At 40.0% G+C, this 24,050-nt stretch overlaps 2 protein-coding genes across 7 annotated transcripts in view; both read left to right on the forward strand.

Annotated features, from left to right (window-relative positions):
* Window positions 1–7,448, forward strand: part of RASGEF1C (RasGEF domain family member 1C) — a 72,395-nt gene extending 64,947 nt beyond the window's left edge. The window contains exon 14 of the mRNA XM_027682620.1: window positions 64–7,448. Within this exon, the coding sequence (XP_027538421.1) occupies window positions 64–88 (25 nt within the window). The 3' untranslated portion in view covers window positions 89–7,448. The remainder of the gene's footprint in view (window positions 1–63) is intronic.
* A 4,944-nt stretch (window positions 7,449–12,392) lies between these two features.
* Window positions 12,393–23,690, forward strand: CLK4 (CDC like kinase 4). 6 transcript variants are annotated; one of them, XM_027682529.1, is made up of 14 exons: window positions 12,393–12,516; window positions 14,364–14,423; window positions 14,974–15,131; window positions 16,167–16,392; window positions 17,557–17,647; window positions 18,045–18,111; window positions 19,763–19,879; window positions 19,983–20,149; window positions 20,255–20,349; window positions 20,736–20,865; window positions 21,208–21,290; window positions 21,783–21,862; window positions 23,158–23,245; window positions 23,329–23,690. In XM_027682529.1, exons 2-14 carry the CDS (start codon window positions 14,370–14,372, stop codon window positions 23,464–23,466), a joined length of 1,494 nt encoding a protein of 497 aa, XP_027538330.1. In that variant the 5' UTR covers window positions 12,393–12,516; window positions 14,364–14,369; the 3' UTR covers window positions 23,467–23,690. The 6 variants fall into 6 exon arrangements, with proteins under 6 accessions (XP_027538330.1, XP_027538331.1, XP_027538332.1 ...); XM_027682530.1 differs by having other exon boundaries at window positions 12,398–12,522; window positions 14,363–14,423; XM_027682531.1 differs by lacking the exon at window positions 14,364–14,423 and having other exon boundaries at window positions 12,399–12,516.
* The last annotated feature ends 360 nt before the right edge of the window (window positions 23,691–24,050 follow it).

Genomic DNA, 24,050 nt, shown 5'->3' on the forward strand with positions numbered 1-24,050 from the left:
ACAACAAAACACTTTACATTTGCCCTTTTTTTTTTTCATTGTCCTTATGTTTTAAATTTACAGATCCACTATTTTAGGAAAGACTTGAAGATTAAGAGATTATTGCAGTAGGTCAAGGAAAAGAAATCCGCAAACATTTTGCACTACTGATTCCAAAGATGCCTGTTTGGGATTTAGACAATTTCTTTTGTTTGAGTTTTTCATTGGGTTTTTTTTGACTGCCTAACACGATGGATGAACTGGATTCATCCACTGAAATCAACGGGACTCTGTGCACAATGATGCTTTTCTAGCTATGAGACACAGAGAGGAAGGACAAACAGACTATTTGTGGCTGTGCCCAAACTGCGTCAGGATCACTGTAATTTTTGCCTCTGGAGGAAAACGCAGGAAAACCAGGAGCACGGAGCATCATGGAACTGCAACAGAGGATGGAAAAGTGTAAAAAAGGAAAGCAAAAATACACACGAGTATTTGAGAAGCGGGTGCTTCAGGCAGCGGCTCTTTAAACCCTCTGAGGCTCGTAAAATTAAATCAAGAGACAGACACAGCAGCAATCTGGTTAATTGCTGAACGAAGAAAGAAGAATTTCACCTTGCAATTGCAGTCCCCCAGCCTTGTTGAACAAAGCACTGACTGCTGCAGGGATGAAGGCTGACATCACTCCCATGGATACATGTATGACACATACAGGCCACGTCAGCACGGGACAGTCCCGCAGACCCCACGGAGTTTTGCAGAGAACAATCTCAAGTGTGACTGTTGCTCAGTTATTCTTCCCACGGCTGTTGTTGCTTTTCTTACTGTGAATCTTGGCTGGTCTGAGGAGGGCACAGAGTGCACATGGTGCTGCTTAAAGACACCCCCCCACCACCACTTCTGAAGTTGAAGGAAGAAGAAAATGACTCTGGACTCAACTTACCTCTATTTAATGTACATAGTGTATTCCCTAGATTCATTGATGCCGAGTTGCATCTTTTAGAGGATTTTATCACAGTCAAAAAAAAAAAACAAAACAAAAACTTCATTCCCATTTCTATCAGGTTCCAATTAACACAGTACTGTTTATTTTCCAACAGGATGCCAGGAGGATGGGAGGTGGGGGTAATTGCTCTGAATTTGGGAACTACACGGTATGCTTTAAAAGGAGAAAGGGTTTCAGACTAGAATGAATGCACTATTCATGAGCAGATAACCATTTTTGTCTTTTTTACTTTTAGGATCTAAACCACATTCACCATTACCTTACAGATAACATAAAATAGCGACTATGTCTGGTCTTTAAAGTTGTACAATAATCAAGGTGCTACTGTAACAGATATATTAAATTATAATGTACTATATTAGATTTAAAACTAAGCCCTAACAATAGACTAATTGTTTGTGTGTGGAAGGAATGTTTCTAGCTCCCCCAGAAAAGACCTCAAAAAGTGTAAATGAAACCTAAATGCCACAGGATATTGAACTTTTCATTTTTATTACTGACTTGATGCTGGCCTTTTCAGATGTTCCAGTCTTTCTCTGCCTACAACAAAAGGTTGTAACCCTTTGTTTGAGATCAGTAATAGTTTTATTTCAGTACAGAGTGATTCCAAGTGGCTGTAGTGTTTTGAAAAATTAGGCTAATCACAAAACCTGGCTGTGTTGGTCTATGCATTTAGCCAGGAAACTGGAACTGTTCCTGCCCTCTGCCAGGCCCTCCAAGTTATCCACGCCTGAGTGAGCTGTGGACCTGTGAGCATTGGTGAGCTGGTGTTTGAGGGCAGCAGGGTGAGACAGGCTCTGTGTGATACACTCCAGGTCTGTTGTGCCTGCAGTGCAGTTCTGATGTTGGGTTGTGACCTGTGGAAACCCGGCCAGTCTGGATCACGACCATGTGGAACTGCTCCTGCACTGGCTCAGCTGAGAAGGTGCTTCTAGATTTGCTTACACAGGGGCTTGAAGCAGAACTTTGAGTCTCCCTTTCCTACAGGTCCATCAGTGCATGAGTTCAAGCAGGGGGGACATAAAACTTAGATGTGTTTATTCAAGCTTTGTATGGAAGAACTAAGTGTAAGGATGGTACATCATTTCAGCCAGGGTATGATGACTATTCTGCTGATACTGTCAATATGCTGTTTGTTAATTTTTGTACATGAGCTGAGAGCAATACAGAGGAACATACACACATAGCCTTTCCTTCAGGCAGAACCATTTCCAAAATGAAGCCATTAAAAGCCTGTTAAATTCCAGACAAATCCAGAGCAATAACCATAAACATATTTACAAGAATGCTAATGCTTAAATGTGTTTGCTAAATCGTCATTTTTTTTCTTACTATCTGCATCTTTTTAACAGGCACAGTGTGACTTCATAGTGGAAATGTAGGATTTTTATTTATCTGAGATGCAATGTAGGTGGATGGGCCTTTTCTTAAAACCTGCTTCTTAAAATTGAAATCCTCACTCCTTTTCTAATGAGCCAATAGAGCTGAGATTATAAAACCCTGAAGATAATTAAAATGTGATTTCTCATCATAATACTTCATATTTTGGGGCACCTTCCATGAATTCAGTCAATTTTGTAAGTATAAGTTACATTAGATCTCCTCAAGTTTATCACTAAACCACTTTCATAGTCCAAAGTACTTAAAATGGAAGCATAAAGGTCAGATTTGGGTGGGTATTAAGGGCTTAGTGGGACTGTCAAAAGCACTAAATATCCTTAAGCCTTTATGTAGTCACATATTTAAAAGGTCTTCTTCAGAGGTGCTAAACATCCTCATCTCTTGGGGAGTATCAGACTTGCTTTATAGAGGTGCATGGCAAATTAATGTGTAGTATTTGATGTCCAGAGACACCCACTGCTCTTTGCAGAAATGACTTGGAGATGAGAGTGCAGAGCAACTTAAAATGAGAAGACAGTGCTTTTACAAAAATGGACTTCAGGAATCATAGGTTGTCTTCACATAATTTTGTAGCAGAAATCCTATTGGATGTAAATAGAAACAATGTAAGCCTTAAGTTACAGCTGTCGGTTGCATTTCTAGTTCATGTTTGGCCTCGCCAGGGTGTCCAGCTCCTGGCAGGACAGTGGTTACAGCCTTGCTTCACCAACAGGGCTCAGGAAGCACGAGTACAACTCACTGAAAACAATTTGGGGAATAAATTTCTTCCAAAAATGTATTAGTATTACATGAAAATGAGAAAAAACCCAATGTGCAGTAATTAATTTTTCTTGCTATTAAGGTATCCAGGCACTAAGCCACTGTAAAGCATGTAGTCATTAGACTAATATCTAGACAAGTTACTAGTAGTAATGTCATGGCTTTCTAATTCCACTTTTTTGAGAGGATTCACCTCCCTGACAGCTGCTTGAACTAATGCTACACAGAGAACAGAGCAAAACTAGACCTACAGGTCTGCAGTGTTGGTATCAAACCCCTAAGCTAGAAAGATGTGAATATGTACAGTCTTCCAGGAGCATTAACTTAGCTTCTGGTATACAGCAGTATTTTAAAAGACCCAAATACATGAAATCACTTCTGCACCTCCTCCAGTGTAATCAGAATGGCAGCAAAAGTCCCATATTTCCATTTCTGGAGTGTGCCATTCTGCAACACAGGGCTCGACATAAGCCCAGCGGGAAGCAACGAGGGAATTGTGTGCCTTCAGCTTGTGTTGAAGTCAGTAGATGAACTTGCTCAATGCCTTTCAAAAGACACTCAAATCATACAATCTTGCCCTCAGTTTCACATCAGCATCAATCTCATTACCACACGAAAGGTGGATGGATGTTGGTCAGCTGGGCGGGACTGAATTTTCAGGGCAAAAACCTCAAAACGAGTAAATCGCACAAGAATCCTGTGCACCAGAGTACCCTGAGCTTAGCCTGGCGTCATTCCCTCTGTTAGGCAGTGAATACAATCCTGTTGTACATCTCTGGAAGCTCCCCATGTGGATAGGGAACGTGCAGATCCGGAAGCAAACTGCTGAGGTTTCACTTTAACAAGGTGTGGACAGATGCTAAAGCCCTTCAAATAAGAAACAATTTAAGCATGGGGATATTTTTCTCAGCTTGAAAATATTTTATGATGTGGTCAGTGGTGATAAGATAATCACTCAAGCCTGTCCCTTACTGATATCTCGGTTACTTTGTTGTGTTTTATTGCAATAGTTTATGCACCTTTTCTTAAAGCACATGAATGCTGGTTTGCACATGACTGTAAATCCAGTTTAGAACAGAGCTAAGATTACTGAATATGTAATTGGAGTTATCAATAAGAAGACGTGTTAGTAGAAAAGATACTGTTATGCATATCAGGGTAAAAATGTTACACAGTTAACAGTCTCTGGCTTAGCGATGACTGTGCTCCATGGAATGACACTGATCCCAAGCACAGTGATGTGCCAGAGGAAAAACCCCAATTGATTGTGCTGAGCTTTGGAGCAGTCCTGCAATTATTAACTGTAGTCCAGTTTTTACTTATCAATAGGGATTAAACCACATCGACAACTGGTATAGTCCCTGTGCCAGGTGCGACTCTCAGATGGGAGGTGCACTTAATAGGGAGAAAATCCAGCCTTATCAGAAGTTCTCTTTGACATTGTTGAAATTTCAGCAGCAAATTCAAGGACTAAATCAGATCCAATGGATTTGACTTTCTGGCTTTAAGGACCTTTTTCTCTTTTTAGACTGGTAGAAATTAGCCATACTGATTCAGATGATTCTCTCGTTGGAAATTAAAACCCCTTGGATTGTGAACTGATTGTTTCCATTGTTGTAGTTGCAGAATGGGATTACGGAGTGACAAGGAAACAGGGAAAAGCCCCTTTGTTACTGCTCAGAGGCCCAACTGTGGACCAAAGCTGTCTTCTTTTGTCCTTTCTAACACTACCTGTTGAGTGAAATCTCCTCTGTAGTTGGTGCAGGGCATTACTGAAGTGTGGCTGGGGAACAGCACACACGTACCTGGGGTCTGTATGGTGGCACATGTGCTAATGGAGGCACAGGGGGGATTAGATGATCCTGTACAAAGTCATATCTGAGCCTGCACTCTTAGCTCTCTGATCCTGGGACACGTCCCTTTTGAAAGGTAGAAAGTTCTTGCAAGTCCACCTGGGACAAAGCCTACTATGCTTCTTTATCCATTCAACAGAATAAGTACAAGAAAATTCTTTTGAACTAAAAGAGGTTTCTTAGTGGACATGAAACAGTGAAGAATTTTTTACAGATCTGGAGTTTGATCTGTTTTGTATTCATTTCTTTTACAATTCTTTTTACATATTTCACATATTTTCAGATATTCAAAAAAAACTAAGTTCATTAAAGCTAATGCTCATAAAGGCATCACATCCTGCATTTTTACATTATGCAAGATGTAGATGGGGACCCAATAGCTTGTATGGGTGGTATTTCATACACTCTGCACGGGTGCAAGGCACTGAAACTCAGGCTACAGCCTCAGCTACAGAAAAAAAAGCTGAATATGAGTAACTCCTGCCCAGTTTTCCTGCCCTGCTCTTTGGCCAGGCACAGGCTGTAGTGCTGTAAATTCACAGTGGCTTAGACTGCTCCCTTTTCCCTTGGTGCCTTTCCCTCCACAGAAGTGATATTTTGCTCCATAAACAGCTCTTGCAAAATGCCAAAGGAACATTTTTCTAGCTCTCTGCCATACAAAGGCTCTGTAATCATACTCCAGATCTGTCATAATAGAATAGGAGTCCTTCTCTGTTTTCATCCCTGTGGCCCTAAAGCTGCCAACCCAGATTAATACTGCAGTGCAGCAATGTTCCCAGGCTTTCTTGAATGCAGAAAGACTTTGAGTTCAGAGCTCGAGTCCTACAAATTAAATGTCTTTACAGGAAACTTCCTTCTAGAAGGTGCAAAGCCCATTTAATGGAGTTCTGAACAGGAAATTCCATAGTCCAACTACCTTTCAGAGAAACATGACTCCCTCAGCGAACTGTTACTGGTCAGTACTATATCCCTGCTTTCATTATTTAATTATGCTTCTAAAATTCCAGTCTTTTTGAAACAAATGTTTGATGGTTTGTTGATGTTTGGCCCATGGGCAAACAGAGTTGAGAAAATGGGGGCTGTAGTCAATGGGGACAGTTGACATCACGTGTATTTCTGTAGCAGCCCAAGTTGTGTTATCACTTACTGTCTGTCCTCTCCTTGAACCAGAAGGAATTGTTCCAATAGAATCCTCATAATTATTAAACTTAGCAAAAGACGCACACACAGGGCTATTAAATTCAAGTGTTTCAAGATATGATTCTTACAAATGTGCAAGTACTTCCCTTAGGGGTCTGTCTGTAGAAACACCGTTTGCTGGTACACAACACAGATGGAAAATAAATGATCCTCTGGGCTTCAGAACTCTTACCAAGTGTTCATCATCTTATAAAGGTCAAAAATCAGATTTTAAGGTTGTTTTTTTTTCATTTTTAGTGACACTGACTATCAGCTATCTGAAACCTACAGTCCAGGAACATGCTATTCTAAAACTGTTAGAATAATACTGTTTAGTCAGACCTAAAAGCACAGAGTGAAAATGGGTAAGCAGAACTGTCCTTATTTTCAGACTGAGAAATTCAAAGGTTGAATGACATATCCTTGGTCACCTGAGAAGCAGGTGCTTTCAAAGGATTACCCCATAAAAATATCCAAATTTTAGTTTACCATTTCTTCTGGTGTAACTCCTTTTTACAACTGTGCTTAGAAAAATGGGAACTAAATTATCGCTTTAGTTCTGAAAAAGAATCAAGCTAGGAAATAGAAATAAATATGGATTAAAAGACTGCTGTATACTTATCATGTGAGTGATAGCAATGAGGAACTGTGCTTTTCCTGTATCTTCTTCATTAAATTAAACAATTTCATGTTAGGATTAGCATTTTCAGGCCAAATTGAAATCCCTCTACCTTAGAATCATAAAATTGTAGAACCATTTAGGTCGGAAAGACCGTTGAGTCCAACTTTTAACCCATCCATAACACCCCAACCACGTAGCTTTGTTCGAAGTGCTCAGAACAAACACCAACACTTTATTAATTGCACAGGCAGGAAACGGCAAAGCTACTTGAAAGCGGCTGTTATGATTTTTGTGACTGTACATAGATCTTGGAAAATGTTAATGGTAATATGCATTCTGTACCCCACATAACCACTGCGAGCATAGCATGGTCATTGTTACGCTTTATAGCTGTTGTGGAAAATGTCTTAACCTGCATTCATGATGGTAGTGCCCATCCTATTCCCATGCCTTTTTATACAGTTGTGGTAAGATTGTTATCAACTCCTTTTGTCAGTCATGTTCCAGCTAACTTACCTATGTATAGAATTTATATATTAAGCCCCCCCTAATTTATACTGTGTTTTAACAGTTTGCCTGAACTGTCTATGGTTTCTAAATTTTGTAATGTGAGTGTCAAATAAGAATAATAATTAAAACCAAAAACAAACGGCTTGGCTGTGCGGGTTTTGTTCTTCAGTTTTGTAGTAGAGATTTCAACAGCTGCAAATCTTCATAATAACCTGCAAAGAAATTCAGGTTGCTTTGAAACTCCAAAAATACAAAGATGTCCCTGACTCTGCACAATAATTCATGAATATGTTTGTAGGCACAAATGTATCTGTGGCTTCTGCTCTTCCTCATTTCCACTTTGCTGCTTCTCTCTTCACCCTCACACATTCAGAACATTGCACTGAAGGAAAAGAGATTCTCAGTTTCCATAATAAAGCATTTTCCCAAATAGAAGTCGTAGAATGGAAACTTCTTCATAAGGAGAGCAAAAAGCTAAGACTGGACCTGAGTATATTTAGTTTGTTCCTATGAAACTCCATGGTACAACTGATGTTTAAATATGTTCTTTTAATATTTGTATTGCTGAGGGCAATACAAATAATAAGCTGAGAGCTTCTACGGAGATGAGGGACCCATTTCAGTAACAATGTACAGTAAGAAACATCCTTGCAAGTAGCTTAAAATTCTTTTAAATGAAGAGGCTCAGAGGTGAAACTCATGTAGACATAAGTGGTGGAGTTTCCTTGATGTGACACTGGGCATCTACACCGAGTTGCTTCTGTGAGTGTTCAGCACAGCCTGGTCCTGCCTGCTGTCACCAAGTGAGAACTTCTGTCCATGTAAGTAGTGGCACTGACTCCAAAGCCTGCTGCAGTGTGATGTGCAACCTCCTTTCTCAGCACTGTTCTTACGGTGCCAGAGCTCTTGCCAAATAGGACTGTTATGTCATCTGGCTGAATTTCCTGTAAACTGTGGTTTTTTAGGCCTTCCCCGTGTCAAGCCCCCAAGTCTTTTTTAGGCTGAGACATTTCAATCCTCAGGAGGCCCAGCTGTGCCACAGAGAGCGAGAAAAGTCCACTTTTCAACCATCCCTGTGAGCCTTGCAATTAAAGGGGGTGGATCGGATCAGCTCAGCTCAGCCCAAGGTGATCCCAGCTGGGCTGTGCATTAGCAAAGTGCAAACCAGTCTAACCACTGCAGAGAACAAACCTTGCCTGGGTGGTGACCTGCCAGCTGTTCAAGGCACTGTGCTCCCACTGCCAGTGTGTCACCGTGCTGAGGGCAGTGTGGGCCATTCCCGTCTGTCACAGCTCAGAGAGAACCCACCACATCTGGCACGACTTTTCACCAGTGCATTTGTGAATGGACACAAGTGTCCACAAAGTTTCTGGGCCACTGCATTTCTAAAAGAAAAATTCTAATAACTCATTAAGGAGGAAAATGCGTCCCTAAGCCATAACCGTATCTTGTTCTTTTTCACCTGGCTGAATATTTGCATTTTTTTTCCTATTCTACTGTGTAATCTAAAAATAATAATTAAAAAATCTATTTTAAAAGCTCTCTTTACAAAAATAAACTCTCATGGAGTGAAAATACAACTGTCAGTGGGTTCTCACTTTGCCTTTCTGCTGATCCACCCATCCAAGCTCCTATTATCTCTCTGAATTTACATATGCCACAACAATCTGGGACACTGGCTCCCTTGATCAGTAGTTATAGTGATTTGTGAAATTAATAATGCATTTTCCCTGATACATCTTAGAAATGCTCCTGGAGGTTTTTCCATCCCCATTCAGTTCAGTCCCTTATAAACAGGCAGTATTGTAATTACTCTGTCCCTGAGCTCCCAAGCAAAGCTACAGCTGCTCCCACCCAGTCAAGGGGACCCAAGAAATTCTCTCTGTCAGTATAAAAACCAAACCATGGAACTGCAGAAATCCATAAACAACTAAAGGCAAAACACAACTGCTAATCAGCCACCCTCTGATGGTAACCAGAGGGATGAAAAACAAAACCAATACATCTTTAATTAAGAGAAAGCAAGCACAGCACTGGAAATACTGAAAGCCAGGAATTTTTGGCTCTGCCGTGGAGTTTTTCTGAGGCTTTGGTCAAGGCAGTCAACCCCTGCTTTAAATTTTGTATCCAAACAATGAGAAAACTAAATGAGATTTACATCTCCTGAAGAGCTGCTGTGAGGATGGATCACCTACTGTGGGAAGGCATTTGAAAGAGGGACCTTACAAAATTGCATTTTGAATGTATCTTTTCATACACTCACACCAGCACAGTAACACTGAATCGTAATATATTCTGCTGTACAAAGCAATCTAAAACATAGTTGCATTGTGTGTTACTCGTTCCTCAAGCTGTGCATACATTTGGTGTTGCAAATCTAATTAAAGAAGGAAATATCTCATATAAACAAAAGTAAACACCATAAGGGTTGACAGCAGTCAAATGAGTTTCCTTCCCAGTTTTGTAAAGGCTAAATTTCTCTAGTTTGATTCTACACTGTTCAGTTATTGCTGTCTTAAAAATGGCCATTTTTAGAGGGGCTGTTACTTTGTGCTACATAACCTGGTTATGGCCAGATAATTTCTCCTGACTCAGTCCTTCTCTGAGACACCACTTAAATTCCAGCTGACATCCCTCCACTGCTGGGTCTCCACTGCCACCTCCTGAACAGGAAGGAAAATTAACTGCTTCCCAGTCTGCTTTCCTTTTCCATGCCTGGAGAAGTATTTTTGAGAGTGTTTTGTTCAGCATGAAGAGCAGTAGCTGAAACTGCTTTGCAATCTGTTCCATGAAATCTGTTCTAAGGCTTTTGCTTCAGAGGGAAATTTCTTTATGTATGTATGATATGAAGGGGGTGCAGCCTTTATACACCGCTTTTCTTCTTCAAAAAGGCCTGATTCTTCATTTCTGATAGGTTTGTTCCTCTTTCAATTGTCAGCTGAAAACCTCTGACTGAAACCAATACATTTTTACAGCTGCTATTGATTTCATTTTCATAATGAACATTAGTTATTTCCACCCCTTCTATTCCGGGCTGAAGATCCTTCTTCTTGACAGGAGAGAACTGAAAGACCCTGGAACCAAAATTTTCCTGCTTCAAGGTAGTCAGCTCTGATAGTCTCTTCAGCATTAGCGCTTTTTTTTCCCATTAAATGTAATTTCCCCAAACTGTCCCTGAGCTGCTATACCCTGTTAAAGGGCCTGTCATCTATTTATAAGGGGATACAAAAATAGCAAAGGTAAAACCCAGTAAAACCCTAGAAGAGACAGCGAGGCAAGAAAGGCAGATAGCGTGACCCTGTCACATCCCATCTTCTCTGCCCAGCCAGGGATACCAGCTACTGGCTTGTCATCAGCTTTTCAGCAAGGAACTTTCCATAAAATCCAGATATTCTTCCTAGACACATCTCTTGGAATAAGAAATCTGTGAGAAACTGTAATTATCTGGTACAGTTGATGAGTGTCAGGTACACATATATTTTCTGCCTGTTCACGTGTGCACACTCACTCTGTATATTTAATTTTACGCCTCTATCTTTTTTCTGCTGCTTGTAGTCTGAGAGAATTCCTCAGACAGGGGCTGTGTCAGTGGATGCTGCGAAAACTCCTAACACTTTGCAGATGTTATCACTAGATTTATAAATAATAACCAATCATTTAGATACTAAGTGAGAAATAGTGAACCACTGGCACCAAAGCCATAATTGGCATTAACAGATCTGGTATACAACAATATTTATGAGGCAAGGACGTTTTTTAAAAACCAGGTGGCAACAAACAGATGTTAATGCCCCACATCTTAGTTTCTCTCCTTACAAAAAAAAAAAAAAAAAAAAAAGAGAAGCAGGATTTTCACTCTAGTGCAAACCAGGTTTAAATGGTTATCTTAAGCTCTCTGGCAAACAAATTTTAATGAACATTTAAAACCACAAATGCAAAAGCATGTCTTTATTTAACTACTTTTTGCTAATGTTTTGGCGTACTGACATTAAAAAGACACTAACACTCATTCAATAAAAAGTACATTACACATTAGATATTCTGGATTTTGCTTCAGCTGCAAAATTTTGATGTATTAGAGATAAAACTTGCTAAAATTATTCTAGGAAAGAGTCACTGAGTGCAGGAATTTTTCAATTCACCCATCAACCTTCACAAATTGTGATTTTCCCCAGATAAAACATTGTGAGCTACTAAATTTGAGGTTTGCATTCCAGTTCCATTTTTCCCTGCTTTTGGGTTTGCTTTTGTTTACTTGCAAACAATCTCTTTGGGCTTATTGAATTCTCTGTCTGACTGACAACTAGAGGGGTTGGTAATGGTATTTTTCCACCGTACAGTTCAGGATTAATCCCACTGTAGAGTCCATTATAAATTCAGGCCTGTGGCACTGGGTTTTGCTTTCCTTGGAGCACGGATTTTGTCTCTGCCAGGACATAACTAAGCCGGATTCATGACTGTACATGAGCTCAGGTGTGAACCAGGAATTGCACAGGAATCAGAGCAATTCCTCACAGAGGAGGGGGCAGCTGGGAGCTGCAAACTTGGTTAGGTAACCGGTTTTATCGGGGTTTTACTGTGTCACACAGGAACAACTCACAGTCTCCTGATGGGGAGCATGAAGCCGGGCCTAACTGAGGAATCTGCCCGGGCACTGCTCAAACGCTACGATGGGGAGGTTCATTAGCAGGAATTAACTGGCGATTGGGATTAACTGGTGATTTCTGCATTGCTCAAACGTTAAGCTTCGGGGGTTCATTAGAAGCAATGAATTGGCGACTGAGACTGAACGGTGACTTTGCACTCCTACACCCGTTTCACGAGGCACCAGCAGAGGGCAGCCCCGCAGCTCGGGGGCGGCCGCTGAACTCGGCCGTGCCGCTTGAGCCCCTCCATGGATTCGGGTCGCAAACCCACGGAGGATGTGTGAAAAGCCGATGCCGAGACACGCGGGGCTGACACCGCACCGCTCCCTCAGAGCAGCCGCAATGGCGGCGGCACCGCCTCAGGGACAGAGCCGCGGGGGCGGGGCCTCCCCGCGGGGCCACCGCCCCGCCCGCCTTCACGCCGTGCGTCTGACGTCACGGCGCACAGACGCCGCGAGGCCGAGGGAGAAGGAGGAAGCAGCTTCTCGGCGCTCGCTGCCGTCGCCATTTTGTCTGTGCGCGCAGGGCGGACACGGGGCTCGCTCGCCTTCTTTTTCAGCTGTGAGTAATGAGGGCCACCCTTCTTCCCCGTCCGCTTTTCACCTTCGCTTTTCTTCTCGCTCGTTTCTGTTTACGGGGGGGGCGAGGGAGGCGAAGCAGCGGGGAAACGCAGCGGGCGCGGGGGGGGGGGTGGGCGGGGGGGCGGGAAGCGCCAAGCGCAGCGTGAGGGGATGTTGAGGCGGGGGGGGGGACTCTTCGGCACAGGAGCCATGTGAGAGTCTGTGCGGGGGGCTGGAGCGGGCGGTGCTCCGTCACCGGGCCCTCCGTGCCTGGCGCCCGCCCAGCACCGGCCCTTCCTCCCCCCGCCGGCCCCGGAGCCCTCCCGGGGGAGCCCGGCGGGGAAGGGGCTCGGTGCCCGCGGGTTGGGGTGTCCCCTTTAGGGCCGGCGGTGTCGGACTTTGACCATCCCAAGGGGATAAGCCTTTGACCTCCTCCGCCTGCCAAGTTTTGGAGGAGAGGCATTTAGAAATTGCTGTGTAGGCAGCTCACGGCGCGGCTTTTGTGGTCTCTGCGTGCGCGGATCGTTTGCAAACGGGCCGCGGCTCCCTTTTGAGGAACCTGATGGCAAAATGTGGGAGAGAAAACTGCCTGCGATATGGATTAGATCCATATGGTACAGGAATGCATATGTTCGTGTCAGCTGTCAGGATTACATAAGTGAAGTTCCTCGGCGCATAAATTCAGAGGGGAGAGCACAATAGTCAAAAATCTTAAGGTGGCTCCCGCTGTAAAATGGACTCAGACCGATTCTGACCATTTCTTCCTCATTCGCGTTTCCTTTGCTCCTTTAGGGACAGAATTTGCAACTCGTATCTTAATTCCAGTAATGCCGTAACCATTTGAGTGTAGTTAAGCAGCAGTTAATCTTCAACAAAACCGTTTCTCCAGTTTTTCGTGTCAAATGTCCATCCTTCCACCCCCAAGCCGTGCTCTGCAGGACCCTGTAATGGTGATTTTATTGCACTACAGAGCCCTAGTGTAGCCTGCCTTCTACCAAGTGGGGAAGGAATGAAAAAGCAAGCAATCATAAGTAAAATTTTCAGTTCACTTGTAACTCAGTGTTCGTGCACGTCAATAGTTGAGTAACTGAAACCTGAGTGCGCTTCAGAACCTGAGTTACGTAAGGTGAAAATAGAGGAAAATGGCTTTGGAGCTGTGTAAGGAGAGAAGGAATTCAACCATGTAAATAAAGCACCAAGTCGGTTTTAATTTTTCAGGTATTTTGGTTTGTCATTTGCCTCATTATTATTTTTAATTTTTGTTAATGTTTCATAAGTGAATAAGATTTTTTGAGACTTAGATCATGACTGACCCAAAGGGTTTGCCAGTCACTCATTTTTGCAGAGTTTGTCACACTAGTTACATTGTATTGGTAGTTTAAAAACCTATTTCTGTAAAAACTATTGGTGCAGGTGTCTACTGTGGTTTTTTTAAACTACCAACCTCTCACAAATCTTGTGAAAGTATCAGAAAACTTCTTTTTTCACAATAGATATTTTCATTTACATGTTCTAGGAGTTTCCTTTTTAATGCCTCCTCTTTTGTATGGAGGCAACCAACATTGTTCTGTGTAAATTTACACAGATTCGCACAATTCACACATGATTTGCAGTCATTTTTTCTATTGTACTGCTGTCTTTGTGTCTTAACTGCTGTTCTCATTGTCACTATTTACTATGGAAACTTTTTCTTGTGTAAGTTCATTCTTTAGAATATACTGGAATAGATAGGTAAGGTTATTTTGCTTCCAAAAAACTCCTGCCAAAGATCAGTAAACAGATAATAATTGGTTTTGTTATATTCCTTATTTCTATCACTGTTTTACTTTACTTTTTCTTTTTTTTCAGTTGTGCATGTACCTGTTTGAACAAAGAATTCCTGCACCTAACATCCAGCAAGAGAAGCTGGTGGGTTTTGTCTTTGGCACATCAGCTGAACTGTAAAACACCCACAGACCTGAATGCTAATAGGGTTCAAAAATTGTGACTTGGCTTTGGGATCTGTTAAGAGTTTTGTGAGAGAAGTTTTTAGACTGATTTTTATATACTTGATTTTCACGTAGTAACTTATGCACCATACAGCATGATGAGCTAAATCCAGGTTTTGTCAGAGAGGATGTTTGGAGATGAAGGATTTTTTTTCCAATAGGAGGCTCTTTAAGGAAGTGATTCTCTTTAGTCGCTTGAGAGTTTATTTAGAACGGGCTTTAATGACATGTTTGAAGCTATTAAGTGAAGATGAGTTGGCCTATTTAATCTTGATTTGTGTTTCATAACAGCGTTAGTGTTGGGCTGACAGAGCTGTGTCTGCTGCCAAACCGAAATAATGGAGGGGGGGAGGCTGAGGAACAAGAGTTATTTGAGGAAACGATTCTTTCCACTTCTGTCATATTTGATCAGACTGCAGTAGCTGACTTGCATCTACATGTGTGTTTGTTGATCTGTTTTGTTTTTCCAGTGGGAGATGAGGCATTCAAAGCAATCCCATTGTCCTGAGTGGGATGACAGGAGGAGCTGGGATCAGAGGAAGCACAGTAGCAGCCGCAAACGCAGAAAGAGGTCCCAGAGCAGTGGCCAAGAAAGCAAGCACTATAAACCCAGTCGCATTTCAGAAAGGTATAAGACTCTGAATTGAGTAGTGCAAATGTTTCTTGCTGTGTCTAAAATAAATATGTTTTCAGGGTAAGAGTTTTTGAATGCTCAGAATCGTCAGTTCCTTATGGTTTGGCTCACTTGAGATGAGCTTAATGAGTAGTTGTTAACATAGTACCTGACCCATTAAATAGAAATTCTTTAATAAAAACAAGCAAATGTTACTAGTTTGTTTCAATGGTGTCAGTTAAATATTGATATTGAATACAATCAATATTAAGTTTCAAGTAAAAAGGATGCATTTTAATTTACTTAATGTGAACAAGAGGAAGAAAACATTTGTTTAATCATTAAATACAATGGTAAGTATGAATTTCTCTTAACTAATTTAGAGCTGATTGGTGTTTTCTCCCACGCTGCTTTCACTGGAAAGATGTACTTTTCTGTTTTTTTCCTTGAGAAGAAGATCCAATGGAATTCTTTTAAGAGCTCATACTCATGCTTATAAAATGCTGGAAGGGTAGGTGTTCAGCAGTAAGGGGACTCTGTGCCTCAGCAGCTTTCTTAAAGGTGTGTTTCCTGTGCAGAAGAATCCATGTTCCAGATGATCTCTGAGTTTTTAATGTTCACTGCAGAGCACTAAGAATGACCCTACATTTCTCAGTCTCTAGGGTTTATTTTTCTTTAACACTTTGAGCTTTGAAAGTATAGGAAGGGGTGTTTCTATATTGAAAGTGTCTAATTGTGAGACTTCTAAGATTGTAATGGAGTTGGTCAGTATATTTTAGGAAGTGTTTCTCCTTTTTCAGTGTGAGTTTCTTACTTAGAGTGCAAACTGTGGACAGATCATATATTGTTCCTGTGGACACCTGCTGTGTATTTGAGACTGACAATGTTGTTAAATTCCTAATAAAGTAACATCAAAAGCTCCACTGGTTTTGGGGAGGGAGTCAATTTTTGCTGTAAAGACAGATACTGTGTAACTCAGCTCAAGTCACTTATCTTGTTGGAAGCTCAAGTTTTTGAAGTGGAGAACATTCACTTAAAATATATTTTCAGTCATTATTTGGACGATAGAGCCATAAATGAAAGAGACCATCATGACCGGAGATATGTTGAGGAGTACAGGAATGACTTCTGTGAAGTGTATGACCACAGGCATTATCACAGAGACTATGAAAAGAGTCACCATCACCACTATAGCAAATCCTCTGGTCGGAGCAGGAAAAGTAGTCATAAAAGGAAGCATAAGAGACATCATTGCTCCAGTCACCAATCGCATTCGGTATGAGTAATTTTTAACTTTATTATTAATGAATTAATGGTAATAGACTTCTTAAGTGAGTGCTAGAGCTTCAATTCCTGATCCACAGTACATTAAGAAATATGTTAGTAAAAAAAAGGATTTGTATTTGAGTCCATTTGTGGAGCATGTGAATATGTTCTTAGCTGAGATTTTTGTATCACTGTTGGGTGGGGGGTGGGATTATTATCAGTACAAGTTGGACACTGGGAATGTAGGTGGTTGCTAGTCAAAATCGCTGGGATTGATCTGAAAAATGTTGTCTTGAAATTGAAGACAGGTAGCTCTCCTATTGTAAAGTACAGTTGGCAGTTTTACAGCATACTGAACTGTGTTACTTCAGGTAGACTGAGATGGCATCCATCCCGTTACTCAGAGTTATTGACATGACATGCCTTTTTAACACAGGCTTAATTGGAAGTATGAATGTGCATGTCTGGTAAATTGATAAGAACAATTCTACGCCTAATTCCAGAGCCTTTGATAAAGTGTGAGCCCAGCTAATGGCACCTAATGTCTTAGATGGGAGAATTTTGCTGCTTGCCTTCTTTGAAGGCTTGCCCTCTGAATTTGTCACGATTGGCATGATGCCCACTGATGCATCTGCAGCTCCAGGTGTTTTATGTCACTTTTCTGCAGTAGAAACAGCAAGTTGTATTAGATTATACCATGCAAATTAAGGACTTGAGAGTAATTTTTCTTCTCTCTGTAAACATGAGGGAAGTAAAATCATGAAGTGTATGTTTTAAGAACAGAAACATTTCACCTGACTGAGAGCTTAGATATGCAAATAAATACTGTTTTTCGCTATTTGTTAGCAAAGGATTAGAAATAGCAATGTTGCAGTCTTAATCTGTCTTCAATTAAGCCACTGTTTGAGAGACAAAATTGTGTTGTTTTTTTTCTGTTGCTTGTATCACTTTAAGTATTTATCTGAAAATCTGTTCCTTGCCATGTTTTTCTTCTGTAACATAAACTGTGCCCTGTGAATTTCTGGGGACTGAATTTGAAATTGCTCCTGCCAACTGTTCGTGGCCTGGTGTGTAACTGAATGCCTGAATATCTCCCCGCTGAATGAATTGCGTATTCTGCCCTGAATTCACTCTGATATATTGATTGGCTGGACGATCTTGGTGCCGTTCCCAGAAGAGTCACCGAAGGAAAAGATCCAGGAGTGTAGAGGATGATGAGGAGGGTCACCTGATCTGTGAAAGTGGAGACGTTCTAAGAGCAAGATGTATAGAACATTTTTCAACACTTTTAAAAAACTTTTCAGAAAAAAATCTGTTTAGAATAGTATGTCAGAGGAGGGGGGCTAAAGAAATCTTCATTGCTCTTTTTGTTCTGTTTTTTTTGTGCTTTTTTGTTTTTTTGCATATCTTCTTTTCTGTAGAATTTAAATACTGTGTTCGAGAAGTTCCAATTAGTAAATGAACTTGAATCTTGAGATTAGAACAAGAGATAGTTTTTTGGCTAACTGTTTTCATGACACCTGTCCAATAAAGTAATGCATTCTGATGCTGAAATTTAAAGTAATTATGCTTTTATAATGGCACATTTTTAAATCTACATTAATAATATTCATTGTGCTTTTAAGTAGTTGTATAGTTCTAACTTATCTTTGTTCTTTTTAGATGAAATTGTTGCGACTTTAGGAGAAGGAGCTTTTGGAAAAGTAGTGGAGTGCATAGATCATGATATGTAAGTGTTGATTATCTTTTTGAGTGGATCTCTTACTTAGATCAGAAATTAAATGCCACTTCTTAGATCAGAAATTAAAGCTCAGGGACATTTTCTTTAAAAGAAAGCAGTTCAAATGAAGTGATGCAGTATATTTAAGAAAAGCAATTATACTGGTTTTGAAAACTAAACTTGTTCTTAGTTTAAAATTGTTAAGGACTTTTAGGTGATACTACATGTCCCTGGTTGTTTTTAAGGTACTTCAGTCATCTCTGCCTGTATAAATGTATTTTGTTTCTTCTATTGCTCTGTGAACTCCCTAGGATAGTATTGACTTTATACAAGATGGTACCTAGAGAAATACTTCGGGTTTTCCTCTTAAGTTTTTGAGAATCTATCTCTAACAAACTTCCTTAACTGCATTTGTCTTGGGAAACATCTGTTTAGAGAGGGTTTCTTTCAAAAATAAACCTTTAATAACTTTTTTTCTGTACAAACTGTCTAATCACAGGGTGCAAACTACTAAGTAGAAGTCATGTGCCCTTTTTAATGACCGAGAACTATGTTTTGGTTCATTATATTTTTCTGTTGATTCTGCAAGTGCTGCTGCCATAACTAGAGAAGGTGAGAATAGGTAAAGAGTACAGAATTAGTTTGGGAGACTGACTTTCAGAAGATGTTGCAGTGAGATACTGAGTAGTTTTAGTTTTTAATGAAAGCAGTTGCTTGGAATTGGTCGAGCTGTAAATTGCTTTCCTCAGTCTCCATAATCAGAATTATCCTTTTAAAGTTTTTTTGAATAAACAGTGATCTAGTATCCAGTCCTTTTTTTTTAATGGAATGATTACTTCCATGTGATGGCATGTCTGGTGAAGGAGAAGAAAATTGCTGTATTTCCAATAGTTCTATATGTTCTAACAGTTGTTAGACTATTTTAACTGTATGTTTTATGTCTGCAGTTCTGTGAGGTGGTTTTAATATGTTTTCCTCTGTGTTTGATTGTTTATTCAGCCATTTCACAAGTTAAGTGTGTTGTGGAGCTTGAGATCATGGTGTGAGGGCAGACAATATTCTGAAGTCGTTACAATATGAAGAGCTCTACAGAGACAATTAAAACTTGTCTGAGAGCAAATGGCACAGAATGAACTGTGTCTGTCTGTTCCACTTAAGTAATAACCTTACAGTTGGAATTTTTACAGTCAATGCAGGGCAGCTTTCACTCGTATGAAATACTCATAACCTAAACTTCAGAAGTTACTCAATTGCCCTGATTTCATAGGAGCAGTGGGAAAGAACCAGAACAAGTTGTGCAAGTTGCAGGAGAAAAAGTCATACTTTTGCTCAAATGAGACCTTTTTGAGTTTTTTTCATCATTTTGCAGGTGGATTCCTGATGTTTATTCTGCTTTAGATGAGATAAGAACACTGGGAAGTAGTTAATGTAGCATATACAATGAGTATTTGAGAAAGGAAAGCTCAGTAATACATTTATTTTTCGTAAAACCTGTTCTGGTTGAGTGCAGCGTGCTTAAGTCAAATTCCCCTAATCCAGTTCATGATTCCCCATGACCTTTAATCTTCCCATGTTTCTCTTATTAAAATCAAGCTGCTTTGGGGTCGTGGGTATTTAACAATAATTGATCCAGTTTGTGATGCTTTACTTTCTCTTAAAGGAGAGGAATGCATGTAGCAGTTAAAATTGTGAAAAATGTTGGTCGATACCGGGAGGCAGCCCGCTCAGAAATACAGGTGTTGGAACACTTGAACAACATGGATCCAAGCAGCAATTTGTAAGTATAAAATTAGTCAGTTTACCAAGGATTTGAGGAAGGTAATCATTCAATGAATGGAGTTTTCATTTTTTTTTTAAATTTTTTTGTTTTCTCTTTTAAGCCGCTGTGTCCAGATGCTGGAATGGTTTGATCATCATGGCCATGTTTGCATTGTTTTTGAGCTACTGGGACTTAGTACTTATGACTTTATTAAGGAAAACAGCTTTCTGCCATTTCATATTAATGACATTAGAAACATGGCTTATCAAATTTGCCAGTCCATAAACTGTAAGTAGATTTCCATACTCTTATCAAATATGTGGGTGTTTTTTGGTTTTTCCTTTTGGAAATTATTGTATAAATTATGGAATACTGTTCTTTTTTTCCCTCTAGTTCTACACCATAATAAACTAACTCACACAGACTTAAAGCCTGAAAATATCTTGTTTGTGGAGTCTGATTACATAGTGAAGTACAATGCCAAAATGGTAAGTTTGTTCTTTATTTCTCCCAACTTGAATTGTGCTGTTTCTGTCTTCATTGGAACTTCTCTTTAAAAAAAAATAGGACGGAGATAACAAGTAACTGAAGTTAACTTGAAAGTTAAGGAAAGAGGAAAAGAACTCTTGTTACTGTGGGAAAGGTCTTTGCTCAGCTGTTTTGGGTATTGAGATTAAGTCACTATTACCCACTCTTCTTTCCTGGATCATTGAGCTGAATAGGATTTGATGTATTTGGAAGAAGTGGTTTTTTACACTGGTTTAATTTTTAGCATTTTATGATAGCTAGTGCTTTGAAGATAATGTGATGAATACCTTTTGCCTGAGCATGCTTTTAAAAAATACTAACAGACAGCATTTTGATTTTCTTGCAGAAGCGAGATGAGCGGACTTTAAAAAACACTGACATCAAAGTCGTTGATTTTGGAAGTGCAACTTTTGATGATGAGCATCACAGCACATTAGTGTCTACAAGACACTATAGAGCACCTGAGGTTATTTTAGGTCAGTAAAAGATTTTAAACCTTCTGACAGTTAATTGCAGTTCATTCAGATGTCCTTATTTCATAGACTGGGGGAATTGCTCATGGTTCTGGTAACCAGTCATGGAACCATCACCAAAACAGATGGTGGTGTTAAAATTCTTGAGAGTAAACAGTAAAAGAAATATGCTAAAAACAGAAGTCCAAACATGTTCCTTTCCCACTCTCTCCCACCAAGGTTTGGGGAGTCATGGAGGGGTGAGATCAGCATCAGTAAATGTGTGGAAACTGGGCATGTGCTTTGTGGGTTACAGGTATTGAGAATGTATTAAAAAGTAAACCATAAACTTTGCCTATTTTGCAGCACTGGGGTGGTCACAACCATGTGACGTGTGGAGTATTGGTTGTATTCTGATTGAATATTACCTGGGATTTACAGTGTTTCAGGTGGGTACATAAAATTAAATAGAATGTGGTTGTTACAGGCTACTGATTTTGATCTCTTAATGATGTACTTAACTATTAGTGTAAAAGACATAACCTCACAGGCTTCATAAGGATTATATAGATAAGATTGTAAAGCCAGCATGCATATAAAAATAAGATGTTTAAATATCTCCTTCAGAGTGTCTAAGATGGTCTGTTCTGGCATTTGGTTGAAGAAGCCTGTGTAGAATCTCTCATACTGCTGGAATTAAGAGTAAAGAAAACACTGGTACAAAACTTGGTTTATGAATTCTGTTATTCAAGGGCCATCTTAACTGTGGAAAGTGTTGTATAATCTGCATTGCATAATCTGTTTTTAATAATTTGAAGTGGTAACATGTAAAGATACTGGGACAGTACTCTGGCAAACACCTTGTTTGTAGTTGAACGTTGTTACCAAGTGACTAAGAAGAGAAAAATGTTCTAAGTGCATTCATTGCTTTTTTCACACAGACACATGATAGTAAAGAACATCTGGCAATGATGGAAAGAATCCTGGGGCCTCTGCCCACTCACATGATCAAGAAATCCAGGTATGTTCACTATACAAGTGGTAAGTTGCCTCATATTTTCCTATTACAAGAGAAATTGTAAAGTTGCCACTGTTAGCTATGAGCTGCTGAAGATCAACAATGGGATTCATAGGCTTTTTGTTACCTCTTAATTTGTTGCAAGAAGTGGTGTCAGATGGAGATTAATTAAATAGTTGACAGTCCTTTTTTCAGGTCTTAGTGTGAATTGTCAGGCTCTCGAGCTGTAACTGAGTATGAATGTTTTTAGGTCTTTAAAGCCAAGTTTGGAATGGTCATCAGAACAGTATTAGACATTGATTTTTGTATAAACTCTGAGAATAAGGAACCTGCTGTCAGTCAGAATATTTATATTGAGAGGAAGAAGAGGGTCCTGTCTTGCTAATACAGCCACCATCCTCTTCCACTGGCCCTTCTTATCCCTCAGACATGTGCTTCAGTGATCTTTCTCTCTTTCTCAAAGACAACTCATGCAGCAGAAGTTTCCCACTTCCATTGCAAGGAGAAGCAGCTGGCACAGGGTTCTCTCCTAACCCCCTATGTCAAAAATTTCAAGTATGGGATTTGATGGTCCATTTTCTTTCTAAAATAAGCTGTCCTCTTGCCAGCTAATGTAGATAATACTGTAACTTGTAGTAGAATTCCGGTCATTCTGGGTTGGGTAATGAATTGAGTTCGTTACAGTTGTCCAGCTGATTATAGAGCATTTGGAAACACAGAAAAAAAACCCTTAAAAAGCAGCAATTGCAGTAGATTTAGGTAGTACTCAAAAAATAAAATGCTACTTATGCAGCACTGTTAATGCAATGCTGAGTTGTGGATTTGTCAGAACTTCATTTGCACTGGTAGTCTCATGTGTTTATTATACTCCTTAAAGGCATTTGGGAATATCTGATTTGTTAAATAGATGCTAATGGCTTAAACTCTGCAGATTTTATAGGAAATGTTTTTTAAATGCTGACAGATAGACAAAAGCTGTCTTTTTGTTACTAGCAGATGAGACCAAGTAGTTCTCTTGAAATACCTGAGATAATCCATCTCTTTAAATGTCAGTAATGGAAAATATGTTTTCAGTGCCTGCTTTGTTGGTTGGAATACTGAAGGACCTGTTTTCTAATTGTTCTGACAATGGTAATACAAAAGCAACAGGTCTCTGTGAATAAATTTGCACTAGAAGAAATGTTAACTCCCAAATGCAGAGATAGACACAGGCACACCTTATGGTGTTTAAGACTTGGAAAAGCCCTACCTGCTTTGTGCACTGGCACTGTCTTAATGTGATTTTCCTTGTCATGCAGGAAGCATTATTTCCACCATGACCAGTTGGACTGGGATGAGCACAGCTCTGCAGGCCGGTATGTCAGGAGGCGCTGTAAGCCTTTAAAGGTAGGAGACAACACTTGTATTGCTCTGTTAGACTTGCAGTTGTGAAACAACTCTCTAAAATACCTCCTGTTCTTTTCTTTCAGGAATTCATGCATTGCCAGGACACGGATCATCAAAGTCTGTTTGACCTTGTTCGCAGGATGCTGGAATATGACCCAGCCAAAAGAATTACTCTCGATGAAGCCTTGCAGCATCCTTTCTTTGAACCATTAAATAAATAAATTCAAAGATCTTTTATGCTTCTTCCAGGAGATTTCCTAGACTGTGTCAGTCAGTCAGCAGAGGTTGCATGAAACTTTTGTAAGCTTTAAATTATTTTGTACAGTTAAGTCTGTAAATAATTACATATGTTTTGTATAACTGTTATGTTTACCTTGTTGAGCAGTTGTAGTCTTATCGGTATCAAAGTGAAAAATAAAAAAGTAATTTTCATTTTTGAAAACTGTTTTCTGTCTGAACCTGTGCCACTCTCCTTTTGCAGATGAGGCTGTTTGACCACCTGCCTGTAGGTGAGGAGTCTGGGCTGGCTGAAGAAGATCTAGAAACATTCAAAAAACAAAAAAAGCTTTGTTTCATTAGTCATAAGAAAAGGTTTGAAGGACTAGGGCCACCTAGTTACAATGTGTAACAGTTTGTTGCCAATCTGAAACGTGGTTGGAAGTCATGTATATCCTAAGTAGGTATTTTTTGCGAGTCACCTTTTCCCAGGTTTTCTGTTAGTCAGCTGGCTAGTTAGTCCTTGGAAACTTGTCTGATGCTTTTGGTGTTAAGTATTTATAGATAATCTTTTTAGTTGAGGTTTGAA

This window comes from Neopelma chrysocephalum, unplaced genomic scaffold, assembly GCF_003984885.1.
Source record: "Neopelma chrysocephalum unplaced genomic scaffold, ASM398488v2 Primary Assembly neopelma1_63, whole genome shotgun sequence".
NCBI lineage: Eukaryota > Metazoa > Chordata > Aves > Passeriformes > Pipridae > Neopelma > Neopelma chrysocephalum.

Excerpts from the sequence above, each read along its gene's own strand:
- CLK4 (XM_027682529.1), top strand. The coding sequence starts at position 14,370 with ATGTACCTGTTTGAACAAAGAATTCCTGCACCTAACATCCAGCAAGAG. Across the intron at positions 17,648-18,044 it reads AGACGTTCTAAGAGCAAGAT|ATGAAATTGTTGCGACTTTA; the intron begins GTATAGAACATT and ends TGTTCTTTTTAG. Across the intron at positions 20,350-20,735 it reads TGAAGTACAATGCCAAAATG|AAGCGAGATGAGCGGACTTT; the intron begins GTAAGTTTGTTC and ends ATTTTCTTGCAG.